The sequence below is a fragment of the Aphelocoma coerulescens genome, chromosome 2, assembly GCF_041296385.1.
Source record: "Aphelocoma coerulescens isolate FSJ_1873_10779 chromosome 2, UR_Acoe_1.0, whole genome shotgun sequence".
In the NCBI taxonomy this organism is placed as follows: domain Eukaryota; kingdom Metazoa; phylum Chordata; class Aves; order Passeriformes; family Corvidae; genus Aphelocoma; species Aphelocoma coerulescens.
Genome location: NC_091015.1, coordinates 49298557 through 49319764, shown reverse-complemented (window position 1 = coordinate 49319764; position 21208 = coordinate 49298557). Strand labels below are relative to the sequence as shown.

The 21208-nt window shown below is 40.0% G+C and overlaps 1 protein-coding gene across 20 annotated transcripts in view; it reads right to left on the bottom strand.

Annotated features, from left to right (window-relative positions):
* The window catches only part of RBMS3 (RNA binding motif single stranded interacting protein 3), a 711765-nt gene that overhangs the window by 583262 nt on the left and 107295 nt on the right, over positions 1–21208 (bottom strand). For all 20 annotated transcript variants that reach the window (XM_069007351.1, XM_069007350.1, XM_069007373.1 and 17 more), the window contains one exon: positions 20824–20892. In XM_069007351.1, coding sequence (XP_068863452.1) covers positions 20824–20892 — 69 coding nt within the window. The remainder of the gene's footprint in view (positions 1–20823; positions 20893–21208) is intronic.

The window sequence follows — 21208 nt, the reverse complement described above, 5'->3', positions numbered from 1 at the left end:
GCTGCCAGCTTTATTCAGTGCAAGATTTAAATGCCTAGTAAGGAATTGCACTCTCCCCACAAGCAATGGAGGCAGTGAGAGCATACATGTGAATTTGAGAAGGAGCTGCAACACATAACACCAGGTTAGAGACCCACCTGGAATTCCAAAGCCTTACAATGATGGCCTGGTTAAAAAGCAAGGACTTTGAGCTTTGCTTCCAGGAGCAATAGGAGGGGGCTCTGAAGAGGGAACTCTGAAGAGGGAACCTCTCAGACAAGCAAACAGAAGAAGTTACTAGAAGACACAGAGCTGTACCCAGAGTCAAACAAAGGAAGCACAGCTGAATGACTGACACCACAAGCTGAGAGGAACTGATAAGAGAAAGGCACTGCCTATAATACATGTAGGAGGGGGGTTCTCTACATAGTGGCTAATAGGAGCATCTTCTGGCTTTCAGGGTTCCTGCAAAGCCACAGCACAACAAAAACATATAATGACAAACACTTCAGAAAAGGGACAAGAGATACACAGTTGCAGAGACAGAAGTTTGAAGAGAATACAGTAACTCCACCAAGACATGGGAAATGTCAGCTAACAAGTTCAGACTGAACTCCAAGAAGCTGGGGAAGCAGACAAATATAATTCAGAGTAGAACTGTAAAAGTGTAAAAAAGTGAAAAATATTATTTTCCATGAGACACAAAGTAAAAAGGTTAAACAAAGGCAACATATAGCTGCAGTAGAGAAAAAACACAACAAAGTTTGTAAGAAAGACTTTGCATATGGAATCAGAGCTAATAACTATGACAAGAAAATTATACCTATCCTTGCAAACAAAGGGAAAGCACACAGCAGTAAAACTGCAGGCAGTCTCAAAAGACGAAATATTGCATGCATATGACAAAACTAAAAAGAATGAGAGCAGTTTTAAATCACAGACTAGTATCAACACCAAGGACATATTTGTGTGTAGTGGGCACAAAATAGATAACACAACTAAACGGCTCCAGAGACAGCAACCAAGATCAGAATTATACCTTCCCATCTTTGCTAGAAACAGACAGGGAGGTAAAACACAAGATAAAAGAAAATCAATGTGAATGTCTAAAGAGCAGAACTATGTCCAGACCATGTGCTCATCGTCCACCCAAAGATCACACTGTTACCTGAAGAGGTATGAGCATTACAACACAAATCTTTCCTAAAGAGATTAAGCAAACTCAAAGGTTATTCAGCTTTACAAGCTGTAAAAGTGTCTTCTGAAGTTTTCAACTCATAAATTGTGCTGCAGTTATCGAGTAGTCAGAAAGAATTGGGTCTCACTGAAATTGTGCAAAAAAAAAAATCAGAGCCCTGAAATTTTTCAGTGAGGCAAAAGGGACCTCTCAACACACAATTTTGAGGTTCCCAGTGTCCAGAGGTTTTTTGCTTCTGCTGAGGAAATAAACTATCACCTAAATGCGGGGGAAAACAAAAAATTTAGAGTCTGACAAATAGTTAAACTCACACCATACCATTGTAATAATATCCAAGAGCAGGATACCAACAGGCAGAGAAGACTTTACAGTAAGGTCACTGCTAGTACAACTACAAGTTAAAAAAATGATCAAGGGATATATCAGTGACTTCTGTAAGGCAGCCTTGTAGCAGAAAAACCATAGCATCTGAATAAGAACATGAACTGTTAAACCAAATTCATTTCAGACCACTTCAAGGTAACAGCTGGGGGTGGGGGAGAGGGAATTAAAAAGGAAAAATTTATATCAACTGCACCTGCATAATCAGACACTGCAGGGAAAAAACTCAAGCACATTTTAACTGTCAAGGTGTTTTGAAAAATACTTCAGTGTTACATACAGAGAGAAAACACTTTGGCTGTGTACTATAAAATTCTTTTTAAAAGTTCCTTAGAAGTATGTGGGAGTCACTCTGAAATAGAACTGTTTCTCTGGGGGCTCTAAAGATACAGAGCATTCCCCACCAGGGCCATGACTGTTCCCAGCACAGAGCTGTGATGTGCATTAGGATATCCAGCTTAAGCAATAGGCTGCAGTTGTGCTGAGATGCACAGCAGATTTTCAAGCATAGTAGAAATCACCAATTTCACCAGGAAGAAAAAAACCCACACACAATAACATCATTATCAGACTATTATCTAGACACCTGGGAACTAAAAAAACCTGTCTGACTTTACCTCAGTGACCACTGTAATCAAAGCAATGGACCATTTGCTCAGCCATGATATCTGAAAATGTGAAGTATCATTACAGTAAACCAGGCTCCCTTGTCTTTGTGTGATTTGCCTGGAAATGGGAAGTCAGGCATGTTACACACCATTTCCATAACAGAGAAGTCAGTCAAATGGCAAAACTAAATAGCAGTTAAAATTGTTATGGCTAGTCAAGATGGGGGGAAAAAAAAAAAAGTGTGGCAGGCCATTCTTAACTGAAGAAACTGATAAAATATTCAAGCAGCAGAAAAAGGGAATTTAAGGCAGCTCCTATGTGACAGTAAGACATGCACTCCGCCATGTGACAATCACACACAGCGGTTTGTGCAGCCCTGAAATGCACAAAAACAACCCTCCCAAACACAGCAGAAGAAAGGTCAGTTACCAGAAAGGTTAAGTGATTACTTGCATTAGTAGGACAACATAGATCTTACTGGTTGTAACAGGACATTAAACAGGACATGTTCCTTACTTATAAAAAGCATTTCTTTTATGCTCCTCACAGTGCTTTTGACACACCTTTTGCAGGAGAAGAGTTTACCAGTATGTAAGGCCTGTGTCAAAACAACACACAGCACTAATTATTTTTTCCTGGAAGCACATTATGAAAGCACAAAAAAGTGCAAAACAAAGGAGAGAACCTGGATATTAAAATGCTTTTACTATCTCCCTTTTAACTTTTAATAATGAATAAAATGAAAATAACAATTATAAAAGCTACACTTAACCTGAAAAGGTAAGAAGAGGAAAATAATACTAGGTCAGAAAACAGATATTACTAAAGTTATTTTACTAGAACAGTGTCATTAATTACAATCCAAAGCTTCCATAAGTTTAGAAACAAAATCAAAATTCCCTCCTTTTAAAAGTAGGCGTAACCACTCCTTGATATACACTGTACCCAAGAAAGAATGTAGATATATTGGTGCTTTATTTACTCATCATTTTGTATACAGCCTCACTGGATATTAATTAATAGATGAAAATGTCCAGTGTATTTAATAACTAATTAGAGTGGAAGCTAGATGATGTGACCCCAAATTCAAGCCCTAGGCTGTGGAAAGACATGTGCTCAATAGACTATTGAAATATAAAGACAGTGCTTGGAGCAGAGGAAGGTTACAAGCCCCACATTAGCTGAGCTCACTGCAGCAGAAGTGGGGGAGCACACGCCTGCCCTCAGCAATGTGCATTTGTGGTTTCATGCAGGATGAGAGCAAAGCAATAGGCTGCTCTTCAGAAATGCATCTCTGGTATCAAATGCCTTTTTCCTTCCTTTTCAGTTGTGAGCCACTAAGCGACAGGAGCACAGTGACTGTATGTCTGATTGCTGCAAGAGTATCAGAAAGCACCTTTGAAGTGTCATAATCTGTAATTTAAACCTGTAATACATCTTAACACAATCAACTGCAATATCACTTCACAGGCAGAAGAGGTGTTCCTTACACAACCATTTTTTAGTCAGGAAGAAATTTCATTTTTAAGTGGATTTCAGCACACAAAACTAACTTATATTAACTGAGACAGCAGTCTAAGGCACACAGCAGAGGATCTGTATTTACAGTCAGTTAGATGAAGTCTGACACAGATGGTAACAGGTAGGACATCTGACATTATAGATGATACCATGTCCTTAAACAAATCCCATTATGCCCAGGTACGTATTGAGCTGCAGTAGTTTCAGATAACAGAGTGACCTTTCTTCCATATGTGCTTTGATACTTAAGTAAAGGAGGACAAATTAAGGACAAAATACAAGCTTTCACTTTGAATTTTGCCTCCCCTTCTCCATTTCTTTCACATGCATTACCAGGTATAAAAAGCATACACAGCAAACCACCACCAAGCTTTCAATACTCTGTCACCAGGATGCAAGCGGGATTTCATTCACATTCAGTAGCGCTGTGAAGTGATCAGACTCAATTAAACCACTCACGCTTTTTAGAATTCTCTATAGCTAACCTCTAAGAGAATTATCACAGTGCAATCAGACCACATCCTCTCCCCAAAAAGGTAGTCCAGAAACACGAATATGCTATGCTGCATTTCTGAATTACTGCAAGCAGCTGAGCAAGCAACTTATTAGCTGAACAGGAAGACAGGCATGCTTGAAAATACAATTACTGCAACGTTAATGTGCCACTGTCACTGATCTGGACTTTGGAGCTGCCTTCACAAAGGGATAGTGACCAAGAGTGATAACTGTGAAATGCAACGGGTGGGAAACTGTCATGTAACTGTTGCCAGAGATTGAAGGGGGGGGGGGGGGAGGGGGAGGTGTCTTTGCTTTAATTGCTCCTTAAATGTTTTTATAACAGTTTTTTCCACCTTATCAAAACACCAAGTAAAACCCTACTATGCAGGAAATTCTTTGATGTTTTGGATTCTCCCCTGCAAAATTTCCCTCTCCCCAAGCATCTGTGTACATCAGAGGCAGCTATAGATACTCCGAAGCATGGTTTTAATAAACTGAGATACACATCAAGGACCTGGTTTAAAAGTATTTCAAGATTTAATGCTTCTGCCTCCTTGTGGCAGATGCTGGCATGAGCCTCCCTCCAGAGCTGGTTCAGCTGCAAATGCATCTGTCAGCTCTGAAACGCACAGAAACAGTGGCTCTCCTATAAAATCATCAAAAAGCAGATTACAGTTAAAATATTAACTGAGTGAAAAACCACAAGAAGTTGCAGGAAAAAAGGAAACAGGAAACAATTCACTGGAAAATTTGTGGTGTTCCTGCCTCTTCCTGAGTTAATGGCTATTTAGCAAATCTCTTCAGGCACCAGCTCAGGGGAAGGCAAAGCTGGGTCCTGGTACTCATCTAGAGACCTTAGCAGGCTGAGCCAACAGGATTCGGTGGCTTTGATGTGGAAAGCATTAAGTTGCTTGAGACTTGGTCTGTGCAATGCTTACTTGTCTTTTTGGTACACTGACACAAATACAATATGCCATGGTGATGGATTATTGTCCCACTGCAGCAGAAGCTGGAAAAGCTGACCTGCCCTACATGTGAAAAGTATTCTCTATAACCAAGAATAGCCTTCACCTTTAGATCACAATATCACACGTTATGCTTAAGTAACAATAGAACAGCTGTAACATTTCAGAGTAAATGTCCAGGTGGGTCCTGTACTCCTCCAGTCCTGAGATTTGCAACTGCTCCAGGAAAAGGTGCAAAACAAGATCCAGGCATGGAGTTGTACTGCTCCAGAGTGAGCAATCCTGTTTTCTGAGCCCTACTAAAGTGACAGCAAGAGCAAGGGTTAGATATGCATCATTATGCTGAACACACCTTAGCAGACTTTTTTTCCTGAGGAGTTAGTGAGCTTCTCAGTTTGTTTTAGGCACCTTCAGTGAAGGACTTCAGTCAGATTTTTAACGTTGGTACCCAAGTACGTTTCAAGATCCATGCCACTTTCATCTAAGAGCTTACCAATTCCTTGATGGAGTTCAGGCAGATTTCATTCCTCATGGAACTTCCAAATTACAGAAGAGTTTTAAATCAGGACCCTTGCTGGTTGCAAGTTCAATACATATAATAGATATCAGTAAATTTATATAGTTATATAATATATTAAAAAATATATAAGACCCAAGCATCTCTTTGGGAAACTGGCATCATATTCCACAACTCCAAGTGACAAGGTATGAGCCAGAGTTGAAAGTTTGTTGCTTTCAGCTTAGTTTACTTGTGGATCTTCCTCAGGCTCAACCAAAAGTGATAGTTTTGTTGTATTCGGGGACCAAAATGGAGTAGTTCTTGAGAAAGATCATATTATATGCAATATGGGAGAAAGACTGCAATACTCAAAATTGATTCTGCAGATGCTTCTATACTGTAATGGGGCAAAGTACACAAGGAGTTAAAAAATACTACAGACCATGTCCCTAAATGAAAGCTTTCTCTGAAGAAAAAAAAAAAAAAAAATCACTGCAACCTTAAATGTGAGGAATTCTGAAACCGTTCTGGCACAAGAGTAGCCACTTAATTGTGACATGAGAATATTCTAGTTCATGGGCATTTCCCATATCAGTCAAAACACACGGCCTTTTATGATTTTCTTTCTCATACTCCTTAAAGCAGATATATCAACAGTTTTACAACCACTGTTATAGGGAGGATTTCATATTAATGTTTGTACCTCAAAGACTGCTACAGCCACTATTGCTTAGTAACTACAAAACTTCTCATATACTACATTTGGGAAATAACATCCTAGAAGAAACAAGATTAAGGAAAAGTTAGAAGACTGGACTTAGAAAAAAAAAAAAAAAAAGGCAAAGCTTAAGATAAGTTTCTACTTCACAATGCAATTTAGTTAGTTAAATAACAGACTGAAATGAAAAGATACCAGACTACTGCCCTGAGATTAAAGACTTAGCCCTGATGACTAGAACTGAAAACAAGTAGCCAAAGGGCACAGAAATCAGAACTTAAGCCTATTTTCACTTAGTTTTTCTTAGTTACTTTTCAAAATAAATGTTAGCACAACATTCCTAGATAAAAATCAACACATAGAAAGTTATGTGGACATACAGATGACAGTAGTTCAGAAAATGCTTAAAAACCTGAAGTTTGTCAATATGTAGTCATTTGATATATGCATTGTCGTATTGCCCAAGAGAACAGGGAACACAAGTGATTGAAGCTCAGGAGTAACATATTTATCTTACCAAGCTGTATATTGACTGTAGGATTCACGCTTCCTCTATTAGAAGTGGAATCTCCTGAACAACTCCTGCAATGTCCTCCTCTGGACAATTAATGCTTTTAACTATCTGCTATCAGATACCTGTAGTATACTTCACTCAGTAAGACATATAAACTCCTTCAGAAGTTCACAGTGTAGTATGGAGAGATGCACTACATTCTTTGAGGGAGACAGTTTCATTGTAGTTTTATTTTCCAAAGGGATCCAAACAGAGCTTGTTGGCCTACTGCATATGGTGTCCTACGACAAGGACTAAGTATTCTACAATTTTCTCCTTGTATGGTCTATTTTCAGTTCAATATGGCTAGATTTCCACTGAGACCATAACATCATCTGTTTATATATTCTGTCAAGTGTTCCCAAGACCTACTTCAATTGTTTTTCTAAGTGTAGGGCCTCTGCTGTAGGTCCTCAAATAAAATGCGTGCAATATTGATCAAAGTCCTGCTTGCACTCCATGCAAGATTCAATATATTCCTATCAGATGGGTACAAGCAAAGCTTGATCTTTGGCAGGATAAACAAGCACTGTACTGCAGGGCACAGTAGAGCTCGGTTGTTCTAAGTGGTTTAGGATTTTGTCTAGTCTTTGGAGCTCCATCTAAAAGTCACTGGGAGAATTAACAATTTCCCCCTCCTCTGCTCCTTACAGTCAGACACAGTTATGAAGGCACACAGCACTATTTTGCTTACCACTTCCACTGTCCAGAAATGTAAACCATGGAAAGAAAGTTAATGTGCCTTAAATCTAAGATTCATTAGCATACCCTATCAGATTATCATCTCCCTCCACAAGTTTGTGATGGGTACATTTGCAACCTGAACAGTACCCTAGTTTTCCCTTCCTAATTTTGCAACTATGCAATTGACGTTCGCATTTTAACCTGCACATGAAGAGGGATTCAAATCCATCTCATCTATCTAGGCACTGTCACTCATTCTTGGGAGTTCAGATGTCTTCCCCATTTGAGCACCAATCACACTTAAAAAAGAAATCAACAAAATATCTAATTTTGCCAGAGTCACATTTTCCTTACATTGTTGATCACAACTTTATGTTTCCATTGAAGCCTGTAGGATTTCTGCTTGCACTACTTCAGCCTTTTCGAGAACTTCTCAGTGTCTTTTATTTTTGAGCTTTAATTCAAGTTTGTACCTCTATGCAAATTTTGCCCTGATACATTAATTGTCTTGCACATCCACTACAGCTGAAGCAAGAAATACAGTGGATTTTCGGCAATATGTAAGTCAAGTTTATACAGAATTGTTTTTTCCAGTTCTTTGCCTATGTTATCCCTATTTCAATTTCCTTCTTAGAAAACCTGAATATTTCATTTAGGCTGGAATTAAGGTCATGGCCTCCCACAGCAGTGGACTTTGAGGTATTACTGTAAGTTACTTGTATGCCCTTGGCATTTTTAACAATCCCATCCCCCAAATGTGTGAAACATCGGTGCTTTTAAAAATAATCCCAGTCAAAGCTGATAGCCCACTTCACAGCTAGGGTGATGGTCACTCTACAAAATGTTCTCAGACACTGACAAAACTACAGAGTAATAAAGATGTTCATCAAAGACCTTGAAAACAAGTCTTAGATAGGGTACCAAACTATGGATACAGTCAAGTAATGCAAGCTTTGGTGGCTTTGGGGAAGTTAACTAGCTTCTGCTAGGAAGACATCATGAAATTCTCAAATAATTTCCCCCTAAATCTAAACCCCAATCATCAGAATGAAACAGGATCTCTAAGCACACTGGGAGAACCAGCACCCTGAACCTTACATTGATTTAAATCACCAGTACAAAAGTATCATTTTCTTTCTAGCACCATATTCTTGCCTTTCAGATAACTTTCACCAATGCTTAGCATTAACAAGTAACTGAGTCACTGTTAATACAGAACAGGGGGGAAAAAAGGCTTTCATTTCCTGATTACAGTTTGATTTCAAATATCAACACAGCTTGATGGAACAAAAATGGAGCACTCACACAATTAAGATCTTAACTCAGCAGGCAACTAATCTGTGCCTTGAAACATAAGGACTAACAAGCATCTTGATATAACTGAATTTTACCAGCGTTCAGTGACTATTCATACTTATGTAGAGCCATGTAGTAGACAGTAGAGCTCACAAGCTATTGAAGCAAAACTTACATACCGAGATCTCTAGTTAAGAACAGCTTCTTAGCCAAGACAGCTCAAAGATTAGACAAAGGGACTCCAGAAAGAGTCCACATTCAGAAAACCTGGGACAAACAGACTGACTTTGAAGACAGAGAATATCTGTTGCTCTGACTTTGAGTTAAACTGAATTGTATCCTTTGAGGAACTGGTCCATATGTTCAAGAGGTGTTTTCCATCTCCAGCTTTTATGATTCATACATAGATTGCAGTTTCATTGCTACGGGGTAAATACATTTTAAATTAGACTATATAAAGAAGCTCTAAAGTTGCCATGACAGTTGCAGCAAAATGCCTTGTCGTTTCTCATTACAAAGCACAACCTATCTTTATAACCAAATTAGCTTTTTCAGCTATTCCCCCAAATGCAGCCTGCAGATTTATTTTTGTTGATCCACCAATTGTTTCTTTCAGATTTGCATGGTTAATTATCAAACAGAATGATCATCACTTAGATTATTAAAACAATCCATCAGACAGCTTTGTTCTCTTTCATGTGAAAGATAGGAAAGGGGAAAGGCTCTTAAAGAAGTTTTTTGTCTGGACCTTGTTTAGAAAGGTAGAGAAACAGTTCTATGCCACCAGCCCTAATTTGACCGTCTTCCCTAGACATGCCCCCAGCCCCAGATCTGCTCCTGGACACAGCTCACTGTTAGCTGTTTCTCCTCCAAAGGTTTGTCCTTCCCCTCAGCTAATGTTTGCTCTGGAAAGCCCTTTGTTAGTGCAGCTGATGGTGGATCTAGCCTTGTCTCTTCGTTGCATTTCCTTTCCAGGTGTAAGGCTTCAGGAGCATGAAAGATGAGAGGCCCAAAGAGCAAAGTCCATCTGTTACTTTTAAATACTAGAACAAGAGGGTAAAAGGCCCCTAAAAATAACTTAAACTCTTCTGCTCCCACTTATCTTGCAATCTTTAAAAACATTGGAACCCTGAAGAAAGCGGGGGGGATACAGTAGTACGCATGTAGGCTGCAATTACCATACTAATTATCTTTTGCATCAAATTGATTGCATTAACCAGAAAGCAGAATTTAAAAAAAAAAAAAAAAATCCCTATGAACTGTTCATTCCAAGAACAACTAAATCTAAAGTAAGAAGAATCATGACGAATTGCTGACAAGTGTTAAAACATCATCTGTTGGCAGCTTCTTTTTCTTGTAAGATGTCATAGCAAAGTCAAAATGAAGACATCTACAATAGAAGATATCAAATGACACATTTAATAGAACATGAGGCAAGATGTTTGTGTGTAACACACTTTGTCAATCTTTGCTATTAGTCAACACATCAGGGATACTACAGAAAACATAATGAAAAGACCCTATTGTAAGATTATGTGCGGCTTCAAACAATATTATCTGAAGTTTATCTGACAAGATCTGAACCTTGGGAAGAGTCAAGAATAATGTTGCTAGACACAGCAAGGAGATAGTTTCCTTAAAAGACTCACAGATTTAGAGTTCTGAATTTAATCAATCCACTATAGAATTTTGTTAGAATTCAACCGTGTAGCTGTGTGAACAACAAAACTAATTAAGCCTGATAGCGAATGTACACACATCTTGCAGCTGATTGACTTTAACTGAATTATTCCTTGAGCTCTGGTGTAAGCTCATCCCTTAACCAGAAAATCCACACAGGAGAGAAAGTTTAACCTCATTCATGAAAAAACACAGACACCAACAACTAAGTCTTTTGCCCCATTGTTAGGAAATCCGTAACATGGCCAACATAACAGAGCTAACTGTGGACATCAAGATTGGAGGCAGACTGGGCTGGAGTGATCCTGCATTGCTGGAGTTTGCAGTCCTGAGAGATATGGGTCAGGTAAAGAGTAAAGTTAGGCCCCTAAACTTCAGGAAAGCAAACTTCCAGCTCTTAAAGATAATCAATAGGAACCCCTGGGAGACTGCCCTCAGGGACAGGGGAGTAGAACAGAGCTGGTAGATCTTTAAGGAAGTCTTCCATAGAGCACAAGAGCTAGCAATCCCTGGGAGCAAGAAATTGACCAAGGAAGGCAGGAGACCAACATGGCTGTGTAGGGAACTGCTGGTCAAACTAAAGGGAAAGAAGCAAATGCACAGTGGAAACAAGGACAGGTAATCTGGGAAGAGTACAGAGATGACATTCGATTGTAGAGGGATGGGTGAGGAAGGCCAAAGTGAAGCTGGAACCAAACCTGGCAACAGACACAAAGAATAACAAGGGTTTCTACAGGTACGTTAACCAGAAAAGGAAGGTCAAAGATGATGTATTGACCCCAATGAACAATGCTGGAAAACTGGTAATAACATATGAAGAGAAGACTAAAGTAATCAACAACTTTTTTGCCTCTGTCTTCAATGGCAATTTCTCTTCCTACACGTCTCAAGTGAATGGAGAGCATGTTGGGGACCACATTTCCTAGTGCAAGTAAAGAACAGGTTCATGACCACCTGAGGAACCTGAACGTAAATAAGTCTGTGGGGCCCAGTGAAATACATCCCAGAGTCCTTAGGGAATTGGATGATTGCAAAGCCACTCCCCATGATATTTGAAAAGTCACAGCAGTCTGGTGAAAACCCAGGTGCCTGGAAAAAGGGAAACACTGACCCATCTATAAAAAGGGTAGAAAGGAGGACTTTGGAACCCATGCCAGCCTCACCTCCGTGCCTGGCAAGATCACAGAACAGATCCTCCTAGAAGTTATGCTAAGGTTCAGGGAGGACAAAGAGGTGATTTCAGGTGAGCGAGCATGGCTTCACCAAGGGCAAGCCCTGCCTGACCAACCTAGCAGCCTTCTGTGATGGCGTGACTACATCAGTGGACAAGGGAAGGGCTAGAGATGTCATCTATGGTCCCCATAACATTGGTCTCTCTAAGTTGGAGAGGGATTGATTCAACGGCTGCACTCTTGAGTGGATAAGGAATTGGTTGGACTCTTGCATCCAGAAGGTGGTGGTCAGTGGCTAATGGACATCGATGACAAGTGTCCCACTGGAGGTCCAGTTGGGGACCAGTGTTATTCAGTATCTCCATTAATGACACAGACAAAGGGTGCACCCTGACCAAACTTGCAGATGACACACCTGAAGGAGGGGATGCCATCCAGAGGGACCTGGACAAGCTGGAGAAATGGGCCCATGCAGTCTCATGCAGTTTAACAGGACCAACAGTAAGGTGCTCATCTGGGTCAGTATCAACACAGAGTGGGAGAGGACAGATTGAGAGCAGCCCAGCCCAGAAGGACTTGGGGGTGCTGGTGGATGAGAGGCTGAATGTTATCTGGCAATGAGCACTTGCAGCCAATGTGCACTTGATCCAATCTGATGCTGGGCTGCATTCAAAGCAGTGCAGCCAGCAGGACAAGGGAGGGGATTCTGGCCCTCTACTCCCGGTCTGGTGACACCAGACCTGGAACACTGCATCAAGCTGCGGGTTCCCCAGCATAGACAAGACAGCAACCTGTTGGAGTAGGTCAAAAGGAGAACCACTGCCATGATTAGAGGGATGAGTCTTTCCTTGTCCTATGAGGAAAGACTGAGAAAATTGGGATTCGTCAGCCTGGAGGAGAGGTTTTTGGATGACTGAATGGTGACTTTCTAGTACCTGAATGAAGCCTACAAAAAGATGAGACTTTTTGCAAGGGCATGTAGTGATAGGACAAAGGGAAATGGGTTTAAAGTGAAAGAGAATAAGTTTAGATTAGATATCAGGAAGAAATTCTTTAGGGGGTGAAGGGGTGGGGCACTGGAAGAGGCTGTCTAAGGAAGTTGCGGATGCCCCAACCCTACAAGTTTTCAAGGCCAGGTTGGATGGGGCTCTGAGCAACCTGGTCCAGTGAAAGGTATTCCCGACCACAGCAGAGGCTGGGAACTAGATGATCTTCCTTCCAACCCAGGCCATTCTATGATTCTCCCCCGTGAACTGCCCAATGGCTACTGAAGAATGGTCTCATGCTTTCCCTTGCTATGGCATTACCAACATCTCGCCTCTGTTGTACTCTTACAATTACCATAAAAACATCACATCTCTGAAAGGTTCAGCAAACTTGCATCCTTCCTTTTCTTCACCAAATTCAGTCAAATAGGGAGCAGTCAGCATTCACAGATGAAATACCAATAAGCTTAACTTGCTAAGCCAAACAGGCAAAAAAGACTTACAGAAGGACCATTCCTGGGAGTTCTCAAATTCAGTCTGCAGTTTAGAATCGAGGTTTCCAAAAGAGGTTGGGCATTTTTCAGTGATGATAGAATGTGACACAGGGAGAATTTTGTCTTAATGGTTAAAAATTTTGTAGAACCATATCATTTTCTGTCTTTTTAAATCTTAGTAAATTCTCCTTCTAGAAAAAAAAATAGGTCTGAAAGACAACGTAAGTGCAGCTGACAGATAGTTTTTGGAAATGTTTTACATCTACAGAAGTCATTACAAACGCTGCTAGTTTCCCTCATGCCCAGCACACACATTTCTCTAGACAAACCTGAGCATGCTGAGCAGACACTTAACACAATACATACATTTGGTGTTTGTCATCAAAAGTAATTACACAACAATTGAAAGGAGTAAAAAGTTTGCTGGTCTGAAAAAAAACCCCAGCTGTTTAGAAACATCATTTTGAACAGGTTTTTTTTTCCCCTGCATGCTGATTTTTAAGATTAGCCAGGATATAGATAGAATCTTCTGAACCTCAGCTTGAAAGTGCAACATGATACCAACGGTATCTGACCGAGTAAGGATAACTTTCCCTTCCTGAGAAAGGAAACCTGCTGTATTCTTCCTCACACCTGTAGAAGAGGAAAACACAATGCTGTGTCTTGAAAGAGTCTTCCTATGTTTTCATAACCATTACACCTAAAGTTTAACATTTATATGCCATAAAAAATTTAACATAATTGGTTTACCAAGACTTGGGTATTGGGAACTAATGCCCAAATCCCATGCTTGGTGAGGAATATATATATCCAACCCACAGAGTAGCCTAGAGGTACCAGATACAAAGATTGCAGAAGACAGTTAGCCTGCATTTTGTCATTTACACGGACCCATAAATTATAAGCCTTTCTTTTAAATATAAGTTTTGGGTACTTTCTGAAGATACCCTCAGTCTTCATCCTGCTGTGTTAGTAGTTGTGTCAGACACAAAGTGTTTCTCCACAAGTAATTAAGAGAAAACATGGGGTTGGACCTTATCAACACCATTGCTTCCCTCCAGGCTCAGGGTCTCACCCTATTGGAGCTTACAGAACAGCTTTATATTCAGTTCCATCAGCTGCCTGGTGATTAAGCCCAGACAACAGGTAGCATACTTGGATAAGCAATCTTTGAATAACAGTGCATACATTTACTCATAATCTGCCACTGACCATAAAAGAAGTCAGTTTCGTTTTTTAGTTCCCTTCTTATTTCATTTTAAAAAGCCTTAACTTTTCAAAGCTAAGTTTATGTTCTACTTTGGTTGGCAACAGACACAACTGCTCCTGAGTCTCATTTGGCTGAGTTATCTTCACACAATAAAAATAGCTTACGCATCCTGGTGTACTGATGCATTTAGCTGAGCAGCCAACTCAGTGTGCCCTGCTCTCCTGTTACTTGCAAAACAGCCACCAAGATTAACAAGTCTGCTCTGCCCTTGCCCATGACCTTGGTGAAGCTGGAGTTGCCAGTGCAGATTCCTGTGGCTTTACAAAACATATGCCAGGTTCCATCTTCCCTTATGCTAACCTACCAAAAGCATCATGCCAGAAGGAGCAGCTCACAGATTTTACTGAGGAAGCATCAACCTTTGGAGTCAAGCAGAACCTTTAACACCAGGTTTCCAGTTGAACCCACCAAGCTGCAGCAGAAGAGATGGACAAGTGTATGAGAGGTGAGACATACTAGTAAAAAAGAGTGGCTAATATTTTGTCTACTACTAATAGAGACTGACCTACTACACTTTATCAATAGTCAATCTTTATCAATAGTAGACAAAATCCCACAAGGCTCTCATATGCATAACATGGCATATACAGTGGAGATAATAAGAGCACCAGACCTGGAGTGCTGATCATAGATATTTGAATTTTCCAAACTTCAGTGAACTTAATACAAGGCATAACATATAAAAGAATAATTACACTTCTAAGTGTTTAACTAGTTAAATTTGCTCTCACAAGGAACTGTCTCCACCGCAAATTCAAATTTAATTAGTGAGCTAAGGTAAGCCTAAGAGGCTTGTTGAAATTCAGTGAGTCCATTTGACAACATGTCAAAAAAAATTCATTCTATCATTGCATACTTGATTTTTCCATGTGCTTATCCAAATGTAACTAGGATTGAAATGCAGTGTTGCAAAAATATGATGATGTATGGTCTAGAGGTACGCCTAGTTCTGAAAAGATATATTATGGAAAGGGGGTATTTAGGGATTTTTCACTCCATTTATTGCAAAACTGGCGAATTTCCCTTAAGTCTAATTAAGCCCACTGAATTTTTCTAGGTTTTTTGGGTAAACACCAAGTGCCAGGAAGAAGGAACATATTTCTGTGGCTTGGGTTGTCTGGTTTGCCTTTGGAAAGTTGCCAGAATTCTTCTGACCCTTAAAAAAAGGTTTAACCCTAGTAGCTGGACTAAGTCACTGTCAAGATGAGCACACTTGTGCAGCTTAAGCCTCAGTCACCAGTGAAGGAATGTTGTTGCCACTTGACAGCTGTTCAGTGGCTTCTGGGAAAATTGTTGGTGTTCTCAGTAAGTTTTCTAGATGACAGGCACATAACCTAAAGTTTACTGCCACAGTGTGCAGTGCTCAGCAGAAAAGCAAAGAGCTGAGTCATCAGGGAGACAGTGACTTTCTCAATACTGACTTTTTCCAAGTCAGACTTCAAGCACTGAAAGAAAAAAATAAGATTCAAAGCAGCTGAATACATGACTATTTATTACTCTTTATTTAGTATTTAGAACTAACTATCTTCCACCAGTTTAAAAGAAAACACACTTCACGGGAATAGATCTTCTGAGCCATTTGTCGAATTATCTTTGTGTTCAGGTAGCCTACCAGAACCCACCAAGGAAACTCACTATTACCCATCTCCCTACTCTAAGTAGTCATGAATTCCACTTGGAGGTGCCTTATTTTGATACAAGCAGGCTACAACAATCCCAGCTGCTACCAGCAGCCGTACCTGGTACAGCTTCCTAAAACTAAATAAATGCTCTACTCTCATGCTGCCCAACTAATCACAAGGTTCATTTTGACCTTGTGCACTGTAAAAGAGACTACTGAACTGACACCTGTCCAATTATCTTCTTATCAACACATTACTGCTCCAACACATACACAGGAAAAATACAAGGGCAAAAACAAGGTAAGCAGAAAGCAGGGACACAGACATAACAGGGACAAAGCAAGAGAGAGAGATTACATATACTGAAATCTCTGACCTGGAATTCAATGAAACAGCTGCCACAGTAAAGCTGGAATATCACCTTTCCTAGCTTCTGTCTTCCTGATGGGTATTCCCATCATCTCAATCACAAAGATGCTGTAATATAAACTATCTTATGGAGAGCTATAAGATTTCACCTGTTTAAAATATAGATAATATACTGAATGTTTATCAACATCCATTGTCTGTCCAGATTCCTCTAAGAAACTGTTAACCGCTGTGTATTAAAATATATTACTTATCCCTGTGTTTAAACAGCAGGATATTGAAGAAAAAGCACATTCTGGCCTCAAGGCACTGATGCCAGGTCAGTGGACAAAGTTCTGACTACCAGCAAGAAAGCAATGAGCTTGTTTTGCCACTACCAGAAAGTCAGAGCAATAACTCTGTAACAAAGCAGCAGTGGAGCCAGACAGAGGAGCATTATGGAATCACAACTGAGAGCCCTCCTGTCCTGTGGCCCATTGGACATAGTTTCACTTTCTGCATTTTTAACTTCATTAGCTCATAAACTAATGCCTTGCTAATAGATATGAGGAGGAGAAAGATGCTGAAATGTTCTATATTATTTTTAATGGCATTTAATACATGCCAATTATTCTGCAGGCTCATTTAGCACCTAATACTGAAGAGGCATTCGTATATTTCTAGAAAGTAGTATAATCTAAGCATTTCTAAAGATAGTCTTGCTAACAACCTTTGTGCAAGAGACCTGGAATATTGCCACTAAGATGCCAGCCAACAGCGGAGACCAAATGAATTGTCAGATTTCACCAGCTCCCTAGTGGGCTCATGAGCAAGAAAAGTCAGACTTATCACTATCTTCTACCTGCATACAAGGTGGATTTATTTGTGAAATCTGACTAGGTGCTACTGACTTTTTGCCCCTCATTAACAGTTAGGACATAGCAAATTAGGAGGATTGTTGTCCTATTACTCTTCCTTTTAGGACACTTTATCTTTCAATGGGTTCTTTCAATGCCTCTACCTTAAGCTGGCATCTGAAATATCTGGTTTCTACTCTTTTTTCTAAGGAAAAAAGAGGGGGGGTTGTCCTAATTTTCTTCATTTTCACTAGCACACAGTTCCCAAGTCATTACCAGAAATGAGTGAATTGTTAATGCTAAAACTGCTTCCAGGGACAGCTGAGCTGCAAAGCTGAGTGCCTTGCGTCCCAGCCTGCCCGTGTACCTATGATTCCCAATGTCAGACAGACTGTCCCACACAAGGATTTGCCATCACTATAAGAAACTCTGCCTTGGCTGTCATCCCACTCAGCAAAAGCAGCATAATGTTAGAAATAGCTATATCATCATGTTTGATAAAGTGCCACTTCCTCATTCATTTTCATCAGTGGTAAGAGCCAGTTGCACTTCAGGAAGCACACGCAGCCTTCAGAGTACCACAGAAAGACTAAGCTCAGAGCTTCTCACAAAATTGCTGCAGACTTCTTCACACATCAAGCAATGCCACTAGCTAAGAACATAGTGTAGGCAATTCTGGCTCATTAGCATCTGTATTTCCTCCTCAATTCCATCCCTCAAGCCAGTTTAGTGCATCTGAAGGCAGTTAAAATCCAACACAGCTTCATGGATGCCAGTTCAGAAGCTGAGATTTGATATGGCTTTCCTGCCTATCCCCCAATCCCTTAATTCAATAGATTAATTCCTTGTCAGCCTTTTAGACTACTGGCTTCTTATTCTGACATCGAGAAAGAGGAATGCTTGAAGAAATCTAGAGGTACTAATACCTCTTTCCCAGGGCAGTCAGAAGGAACCTCTAAATCAAATTTCAAAGATGCCTCCCTCCCCTGCAACAAGACACTTTCCCAGGCTCAAGGAGCAGTGGGGCAAAAAAAAAAAACCAAACAACCAAATAACACTATTCTCTGAATAGCTTCATATAAAAAAACCAATCTAAGCATACAAATTCCATGTGTCCATGAGAGCGATGAGTTGATAGAAACTTATTAAAAACCTTCCTCAGACAGCATATTTGAGATAGATAAACATGCTTCAGTTTATCCAATACAAAAATATAAGCATGTCTGAGTAGCACAAAGCAAAACAAGTCAGGGAAAAATTTGTTATTTTCTGTGACTCATTGACCCCCCCCCCTCCTTTCAAATCTCTCACCCAATGGACCCTCCAACTTCACTTGGATAGAGGAAATGAAAAAAGAAAAACTTGGGGGAAAGAAGGAAGAAATCAATTTAACTTTTAGCATTTTTTAGATGCATCAAAGGTCTCAGCTCTGTAGTTCTATTAGGTTTCTGTGTGTATTCTTGTAAGATGCATGTGGAAAAGCCTTCACTGGGTTCACTGCATGAGACTGAAGAAAATGCAGACTATGAATTTTGAACTTTAATCTTTTTCTTTCCTGGAAAGTAATCTTAAAAAAAAAAAAAAGTTTAAATAAACTATATATAGATGCTGGCAAGTGGCAAGGCTGAATACAAATCTCTGATCCAATACAAATATTTTGCCACTCAGCTCATGAGAGCGCACAGCAGTATTCCAGTCTCCCAAACGGAACCGCAGCAAGCCTATACATCCTCACAGTTGGTACTGGCATTTATAATATCCATGAGGCAAGTTTTATAAGCTTATTAAACCCAAAACACAGAAGACAAAAGCTTACAATAAACAAGGATGAGAAAGAAAAGATTAGAGTGGAAATGACAAAGACGAGAGTCAAACGTAAGGGGTACAACATACATGGAGGGAAATGACCACGGGCATGCTTTAATACATTAGAACAATTTTTTTCCTGCAGATGTCAGATAGTCTAGACATACTTTCAAGCAACATTCCTGGTAGTTAATCCCTCAACTCTGCTAGTGGTTTGACAGGGTTGTAACACTACAAACAATCTTTATTATGCATTTATGTTTCCCTCCCTTCTCAAAAAGGAGATCAAGTGTGCAGAGCATAAGGTGCATTCCATATGATTTGTTGGGATGATCTCCTCCTGACTTAGGAATTTGTCCCCCATTAAGAGACAAGTGCAGACACACAGAGGAAGAGGGGAACAGTGCTCAGACACATTACTAATACTCCACAAACTTTTTCTTGCTCACTGTCTAATGCCCTAGGATGGAGCAAGCAACAACCACTGAAAAGAGTTAACCTTTTGTCGACGCATTCTTCATTTTTACCCTCAACAGTAAAAATTCAGTGTTGAAAAAGTGAAAGACAGAAAACATGGAAAACTTTGCAAGAAAAAAACCCGTATTTTTATTTGAAGAGATAGCACAAAACTCTCTCAATTCTTAGTGAAAACAGAACTGTTTAGAGTGGAAGGATAGTGAAAAAGGTAGCTAACAGCCCAGGAAGCACTTGGTCACTCTTTTTCCCCCATCCTAATCTGAATACAAAATAAATTCATGGTTTCTTTTGCTTTAGTTTTTGAGGCCAAATCACAATTTAGTGGAAGTTTTTTCTCTTAGGGTACACATGCCTTTCAAAAGGAAAATCCAGCATGTCAGATCAAGGGTTTGCTCACCAGGGTAATTTAGATTTTTTCATAGTGTCAAGGAGAGTGGTGGTTTTGGTTTTTGTGGGTTACTTGGGTTCTGGTGGGTTTTTTTTAAAAGTGAAGGTAGAGAGGTAGGAAAAAACTACTTTTAGTAGCGGTTGGAAGAAAGCAATGTCAATACAATCATTACTGAAAAGACATCTGAAGAGTTTTTAAAGACAAAGTTGCTTTAGTTGAAATACATTATTCTTTAATACCAAAAGCAAGTCACATCCTTGTCTATAGTCAAAAAAGTCTTTTGATTTTGATAAAGTTAACAGAAACCCTGAATACGATTCAAATTCTTATAAAGAATCATTAATATTGCTTCCTGGCTATCACTGAGGAGCTTTCTGGCTTCAATTACAATTTACAGCAAGTTTTCTTGGAAGTTTTGATGAGGGTAACCACGTCACAAAAAACCCCTAGGGTAGTGGGGGGGGGGGGAAGGCTAGCACAGGAGAACACAACTTCATGCATTGCCAAAGGGCATCAAACACACACACCTCTAGCTTAAGTGACAAGATGCAAAGGATAGGGGGATCCAACTATAATAACCATCCCTGAAAAACCAGAGAGGCACCACTGCATTAGAGGAGGCACAGCTGTACAAGCTCTTCCACGAGCAGCAACTGCACCCAAGAGTTTGCCACAGGATATCCTGCAACAACCTCAGAGACCAGCACGACCTAGTTGGGCTAGTGCAGGTAGATAACACTCTCAGATCCCCTCACAGATTCACTTTAAAAGGAAGAATGTGTCAACCTGAGCTTCATATCCTTTTTGACAAGGGCATATTACCTGATGGGGCTGTGAACTGGACCATCTGCTGTAGGAAGGAGCACCAGAAGTCTTGTTGGATGTAGGTCTCTGCAAAATAAAAGAAGGACATGTCAAATATTCACCAACACGTCTGTCATACACACAGGCAACTTCACCAATCTCAACCATGTAAATGTTTAGAGTTTAAAAAATAAAAAAGCTAAACAAAAGCCTCCAGAAACCACGAATACAAGACAGCAGCACTCAGTAGCACTAAAAACACACAGATGAAAGCTTGCTGAATTTGCAACCAATGCTCTGTTCAGCCTTGAGCCTCAATCTTCAATTTGTACATGTCCCCTAGACTGCATATTTAAATGGTAAACCCCAACCTAAACTGAGGCTACAAAGCACTACCTATCAG